Genomic DNA, 7,257 nt, shown 5'->3' on the forward strand with positions numbered 1-7,257 from the left:
GTATCAGACATGCATGCACTTATTAAACTGTTTTTTGTAAAGTAGATTATGGAGTTTTATTTTACTTTTGATTAAGTGTCTCCTAACACAGTTTGGAGAGGTGAGTGCACACTGGATCATGTGGAATATCTTTCACGACGACGTCTAGAAAAATATCTTTATTCAAATGCAAATTAACACTCGGTCGCGTTTCGTATAAATGTCACCAACATTTCCTCATATCCTTTCCAGAATACTGGCTCCAAATAGTACGAGAATTTTCCCAACCACATGCATCTCACATGAAGTCTTCATCAGTCCATTCCTGAAATGAAAAAAACAAAAACAAAACTAACTTGTAGTGAAGTTGGTCAGAATGCTGCTCTACAGCAGATGTGAGAAATTGGTCTTACCTCTTCAACCAAGCGTGGTTCTTTAGCGACGTGGCCGTCTTCCTCGTATCCTCTCTTTCGTTTGCTGCAAAGCAAAGAACATTTTTTGTAGTATGAGCAGTTTTTTTTGGGGGGGGGGGGGGGGGGGGGGGGTGTTTTCTGTTCCTGGTCCTCAGTGTCTGTGCGTCAGTTGCCTTGGAGCCCATCATCTGAACTCATTTAGATCCATTTAGTGTCCGCTGTGCTTCCATGATCTCCATTAGTAATAATAGTATCCTTTGTCTGTCTTGTTCATTTAGACTAGTTCACAGCACACAGACAAAGCTGCATTTTAATACATCGCATTTGTAAGCATGTGTCTTTCACAAACATGTCCACTTTATCTTACAGGACTGAGTGCACCATCATGTCACTGGCTGCTGCCATCCAGGTAATGTGAGTTTTACGGATCTCCACCTGAGAATGTGATAGTCAGACCCCCCCCCCCCACTCCACCCCCCACCCCCAGCCAGCCAAAGTGAGATCTTGTTCTATGAGGTTCACAACTGCAGACTAAAGTCAGTTTGTACTTCTATTGTGAGCATGTGGCCTAGATTCCTGGCGACACAAATGCAATATGACTGTTCTTCATGGAAAACCACTTGCTGCGTATACGAACACTGTCCTTCCAAAGCCCTTTCCAAAATCTGTCGTACACCTGCTGAGCTCTGACTGAAGAGATGCGTGAAGGACTGAGATGCACTTCGACTGTGCTGCAGAAAAGTCTGAACTTCCTCTGTCCACTTAATTCTGTCTGGGTGGTTGTGATTGGCGACTAACACGGAGCCAGACTAACGGGGCTTGTTCTCACTGGACAACATCGCTCGAGGTGACCTGACCTCAGAGGGGAGGCAATCCAAAGCACTGAAGTAGCGTTTTCTGCTGTCATCAGGGAATTTAAACGTAGCACCTCTTTCCAAGACGACACAAGCCTTAACTCCCTTTCTACTCACGATCTTCTCACCCATTTCACCTGACTTTATAAGCTCTTCCTCCGAATCATCAATAACTTCCACTTTGTGTATAAACTTCCTTGCGGCACGTAACCACTCGTTACATTTTTATATGCTGCTTTTTTGTTTTTGTTGCTTTTTATTATAATATACTTAGGCTTGTAAAGCGATTGTGTTTGTGAATGGCATAGCTGAACAGAGCTGAGACATAGTCTAAGAGTTTGTAGGATATGCTTGTAACCTGTCTTGTGCATGTGTTAACCCTGACTGAATTCTGCTGTAGTCTGTGGGCCTACATACAGTATATGCTGCTTTAACAACCACCACCTGAACTCCTTCTATGCCTTTGGATGTTAATGAAAGTTTTGATGCATTGCAGTCTCTCTTACTGTCCCACCGTCACCGGTGGCGTTTGTCCAGTACACCTCAGCACCGACTTTTCATACAGCTCCACCTTGAGAATTCATGCCACGCACAGATTTATCAACTTCAGAGTCATAAGGGTTGGCCTTGTGTGCCTCCTAAGAGATGCAAGCAGCTGCAGAGTCTGAATCTGTGTCTGTCATAGCTCAGAACTTTACCAAACTGTTTACTGTAGTTGCACTTAAAGATACCACGGACCTCACCAAGTGTTAAAAGACAACTGGCGACAGCTGACTCTCAACTACTGAGCCTAAAAGTCTCATCAACTATACCAGTATCAGTCATGCTACATGGTATGGATGGTGTAGGTAGCAGTGTGGCATGCAGTTGTACTTCCTTTCTGTATTTCATACAGCCAATGATGTGTTCCTTTTTATTTTTCTACCTGATTCTGAACCTTGAACCTTTTGCATCTTAGATACAACAACCTGGCTGAAATAAAGCTGTTACTACTTAAGACTTTTGCCTTGGGTTGTTCACTGGGGTTTGAAATCACAACTGTGATGACATGCATTATTTCCAATATGCTCCAATAGTAGTTTACACACAGTAACTAATACATAGTTCCTAATCTTCTTACTTGCTTGAGCTGTTGTATTGAGCATGGATCCTCTCCAACTTTTGTTTGTACATGTTGACTTCATCTGTTTTGGGAAGTTCATACTTCTTAAGGAGGGTTTTCATCCCTGTGTGAACAGAGGGGAAAAAAAATAAAAAAAATTCAGACCATAAACGGAGCTCAAACAGCTCAACATCGCCATCGTGTGGTGTCATAAAGAAGGTGCAGTTTACTCACGTCTCATTAAGTCGTACATTTTTGAGAGAGCCTCCTTATCCTCTTTCAGTCCCAAGCATTCAGTCAGGTAACTAGATGACAGGAATCAGTAATGAATGGAATTAAAAGATAAAACGATTGGAAGGTTTCAATCAAATGTATCCTACTTCAGTAACTGGTTTTACGCATTTGTTTTCTGTACAAATTAGAACGTTTTGAGGGCAATGCACCTGACGTTTGCATTTCAAAAGGTCCTACTTCTCCACTGACTGAAAGTTTTGCAAATAACTAAAAATAAATCTAAATGCTTCTATATTCAATCCGACTGGTGTCACATGTTCTTATTTTAGAACAAATGTCCTACCTCTCCATGCTGAGACCAGCTCTTGAAGCACTGTTCAGTATAGCAGTCAGAGCAATCTGGGAGGGGGAAAATAGCAGTCCAGCATCTGTCATGGATGCCTGAGTCAGAAAGTCATCGGCACTCTTCCTCAGTGATTCTGGGTTCTCCAGAGTAGGATATCGAGTCTAAGGGAAGAGCAAGACAAAATGATCTAATAAACAGCCAAGCGAGCTAGATGAAGGTTGTCACCGCTCACGCTTATTAACACCCCTTCCCACAGGAGAAAATCCACCTTGAGATCGATGAGCAGACCCTCCATGGGTCTATAGGGGTTGTGGACCACCAGGTGGAAGTTAAGCTGCTGGATTAGCAGTAGCTCAAACTCCAAGATTTGTTCTAGAACCTTCTCCTGTCCCGCTGGGGTCTCCTGCAGAAGATTTCCCACAAACTGGGTGCTGGACACATTGAACTCATCCACTTTGCAGGACAGATATGCACACGTCAGCCTGAAACAAGAAGGTGAGTTTCAGGTGGGTTGTGCAGAGGATCAGAGGGGCAACGTGTAAATCGTTAAACACACATCATAGCAACGGATCACTAAAATTAATGGGTATAAAAACATGGGCCGTCCAGCTTCTAATCAACGCATGGATGGTATGTGGGAGCAGAAGTGCTAAATCTCAAAGTGTTTGGAGCAACGCACTGCCATCCACATGTTATCTTATTTGAGAGAGAGAACTTGTTCATTTCAGCAAGACAATACCACAAAACTTTCTGGCACTGTCAACCACTGGCAAAACTAAGTGTCAGAGAGCTCCATCGCTGCTCCTTGCCTACTGTAATCAGCACTACTCACATGATAATCCTGGGGTGATACTCCATAATGGAGTTGTTCAGGTAGAATCTTCTGAAGTACATGATGGCTGTACCCTGGAAAGGTGAGACACGTGCAGTTTAGGGGTCCTGAAGGTCACCTCAGGTTGTTTTTGAGAAAGCACAAAAGAAGCCACATACGCACCACAACAGACTTGGGCATCACTGGCTTAAAAACGTTGCAGAAGTCCAGCAGCCTCCTCTCATAATGTCGAAATAATGCGTCTTCCTCATAACGCTCCAAGAACACGGACTCACTCACACCAGGCTGAAACAAAAGTGAATTAAAACGTCAATTAGTCCCATGTTGTTCTCAGTTTAAAAAAAAAAAAAAAAAAAAACGCCCCACGTGCTTTGATGTACTAGCTACCTTCCCGCTCTGCATTGTCTTGGTACGGAATTTCTCATTGGCTCTGCACCTCATCTTCTCAACTTCCTCTTCACTTCTAAAAGTCCAGTGTTTACTTTGTGAGCTGTTGTGGAACATGATGGCTTCTGGAACAAGACTGCCTGCTATAAGACACAGTCAGATGAGCGAAAACACGGATATAAAATTTAAAAAAATCATGAACGTTAGCCGACCGAAAATTCAATGTGACAGACTCGCGGCAACATTCAACCACTTACGTTTTTGTATCTCAATATGTGTCACTCCATAAATGACGGAGCTGGAATAGATATCTGTGTACAACACTACTGGTTTAGTTTCTCAAATGTCACTTTCAAATGTATTCCAAATTAAACAGTACCAGCCACAATCATAACAGAGCCAAGGCGCGTCGTCTATGTTTGACGTAACTCCGTCTTCTTTTGATGACGTAACAACATACCGTGATTAAAGATGTAGCGCGCACTGAAATTCGCCCCATGTCTGCTAAACGCATACAGAAAATGTGTTACTATGGCAGTATGGGTGAGAAACAAACAAATTTGTGATTTTTGATAGTTCCTTAGTTTTACCTGGAAAATAGTTTAATTCTAACTAGAATATATGTTAACTTTATCTGGTTTTAAAATGATCTTTCAACTGAATTTCAATTTATCTTGAACTTTCTTGATCTTACAAATAGACCGACAAAGCACGTGGGTGCTTATATATTTTTTTCACATTCTTTTTATATATTCGACTCTATTTTTTCCCCATTTTTTCTTAAACATTATATTCTCTGAAAATGAAATGAGTTTACAATAAAAAGCAAAAATATACAAGTGACCATGTTTTATCCACAGCTTACGTTCTTGTCATGCACTGTCCCGCAGCCCTCCCCGCTATGCAGTCAAAATGAGCCACCCCGAGCCCACCTGGATGAAAGTTCAGAATACCAGCTGTTCGTGGATATATATATCAAGTGCTTTGGATCATTTTAGATGGAAAAGAGCAACAGAGATGGAATCACACAGTATGTTTAAACAGAGCCACTCAACCCCCACCAGTGTTTCCGTATACCGTAATTTGCATAAACATGAGTAATTTATGAATAATAAATACCCCTGCGTTCAGCGAGAGCCGTTAATTTGCATATCACCACAGCCTTAGTGCCGTGTTATCATGAAGCCCTCCGAGCTTGCTTAAACCAGAATCAAAGAAATAGTGCTTTAACAGGTATGTGCTGAAGACTGTTTTATTATCTAAATTTATTTCTTCACGTGCGGGAAAGATGTGTGTCTGAGCTCTGTCTGAGGTAGGCTTGTAACACCCTGCGTGTACAGTGTGAGGCTAGCGTCCACCGTAGCCGTCGCTTGGGCTTGCCCTGTGAATTGCATAAACATGAAGTGCCGATGCATTATTGATGAGACTATTGCAACGTTTACTGTATGTGCGCGCACCGATAGCACACAAGCGCGCGTGCACGTGCACGTGACTGTGGTTTGTGCTGTCAGTCTTAACACCTTTCCACCTGCTATTTCGCGTAGTTTCGTTGCGTGTGATAACTCATTCCTGCCTTCGAGCTCGTGTTGTGCTATTTTGAAACGTGTATTTTTCTTTTACTTGTCTTTGCGTTGCATATTCTGTTGATATTTTTTGGCCATAAGGAGACTTCCTCCAAGCAGTGTGACTTCAGGCAGGGGAAATGTCTGGATGGTTGATCGTGTGGCAGCAAGAGTGTGTGTGTGTGTGTGTGCAAAGGGTGGTTTAGAAGAGACAAAATTTCAGGCATCAGGCATGTGTGTTGCTATGAGTAAAGGTTGTTTCTATATAATCTGACAGGCAGTGTATTATAGGAAATCTTACTTGGATGATTTTGTGGCGTTGCCAGATCAACTCAATGATTTCTGAGCCTCCCTGATCAAGTTAGCCTCGTTCCCGCAGAGCCAAGTCTGCACTCCTGTCTGTTATACTTCAGCTGCATATGAAAACCTTTTCAGGCATGCTAAAACGATTGCAATCCATAAACATAAAGTCAGCTAAAATTCAAGCATTGCCTTGGCTGTACACAGCTTTGTAAACTTGCTGGGCCAGGAGAGGAGAAGAAGTAGGAAAATCTCCACTCCCCCAGCCCACCTCCCACCATGCATCTATGAAGTTACTTTCTGAGATGAAAGTAAAGAATTTGGCAAAAACCTATACAACAATGCAGATGATTTCTTTGACCGAATAGCTTTCAGAATGTTTTCCCCAGCTCTCCTGTTTCTTGTGTCGTCCATTTCAGCCTCACACACCAACAATTAAATTCTGATTTCCTACACGTGCATATTCATTTTCTGCCCTCCACCACTCCCCTGTAGTGCGGTTACTATGACAGCCAGTAGTGGCAGTGCTGATGTCAAAGACTCCTCCAAAGACAGTCATGCAGGCATTGGGTCAGGTGATATACACTGCTGCTGGGCATCAACTAACACCCAAGAACAAAATGGCCGCCATCCTTCCCCTCGCATCCATTTCTTTATCTAGTTTTTGCTGCCTGGGAGAGCCTTTATTTGTGCTTTAAACAAGAGAAGAAGCACACCTGTGCTGGCCCGACACCTTCTTGGTTTTGATAATATGTGTGATATGGATGATGTGAGATATTCTCACTGTGATTGGTGTTACTGAGAGGCACCACAAAGCTGAGCTGTCTGAGCTCAGCTCCCTGTCTGAAGAATTTAGAAATCCATCTGGAAATTTAGGTGCATTCATATCTGTGTGTGGCTTTATATTTGAATGTGTCCGTACATTGGTTTTGCTCAGGTTGGCATTAAACAGCTTGGCAAGGTTTGTTTTTTTCCCCCTCCCCCTCCCTATCCAGACACTCTGCGCTCCCCCACCGTCTCTTTCTTTCTGTGTCTCTAATTGAGCTTTGTGTCTACCTCAATCTCCATTCAAATCCAGACTCATTTGCATACTGCCGCTGCGTGCTGGACAGCTCCCCAGCTGTACAGTACAGAACTAAATGAGGAACACAGACCCACTTTACGTGATGTGAATACTAAGCAGTCAGAATAGTCATTTTTCTGTTTCCTGAAAATCCAGCTACCTGAGAGATGAAGGGTAAATAGGAA

At 42.8% G+C, this 7,257-nt stretch overlaps 1 protein-coding gene across 3 annotated transcripts; it reads right to left on the bottom strand.

Annotated features, from left to right (window-relative positions):
- Nucleotides 1–143: 143 nt before the first annotated feature.
- Nucleotides 144–5,097, bottom strand: ccnh (cyclin H). Of its 3 annotated transcripts, none has more exons than XM_072388096.1 (10): nucleotides 5,080–5,097; nucleotides 4,148–4,290; nucleotides 3,923–4,045; nucleotides 3,761–3,834; nucleotides 3,197–3,410; nucleotides 2,926–3,089; nucleotides 2,583–2,653; nucleotides 2,367–2,472; nucleotides 393–456; nucleotides 144–304 (listed from the first exon to the last, which is right to left on the bottom strand). In XM_072388096.1, exons 2-10 carry the CDS (start codon nucleotides 4,262–4,264, stop codon nucleotides 278–280), a joined length of 960 nt encoding a protein of 319 aa, XP_072244197.1. In that variant the 5' UTR covers nucleotides 4,265–4,290; nucleotides 5,080–5,097; the 3' UTR covers nucleotides 144–277. The 3 variants fall into 3 exon arrangements, with proteins under 3 accessions (XP_072244197.1, XP_072244196.1, XP_072244195.1); XM_072388095.1 differs by lacking the exon at nucleotides 5,080–5,097 and adding an exon at nucleotides 4,405–4,571 and having other exon boundaries at nucleotides 4,148–4,287; XM_072388094.1 differs by lacking the exon at nucleotides 5,080–5,097 and adding an exon at nucleotides 4,405–4,571.
- Between the last annotated feature and the right edge of the window lie 2,160 nt (nucleotides 5,098–7,257).

The sequence above is a fragment of the Leuresthes tenuis genome, unplaced genomic scaffold (assembly GCF_036924035.1).
Source record: "Leuresthes tenuis unplaced genomic scaffold, fLeuTen1.0.hap1 SCAF_6, whole genome shotgun sequence".
Taxonomy (NCBI): domain Eukaryota; kingdom Metazoa; phylum Chordata; class Actinopteri; order Atheriniformes; family Atherinopsidae; genus Leuresthes; species Leuresthes tenuis.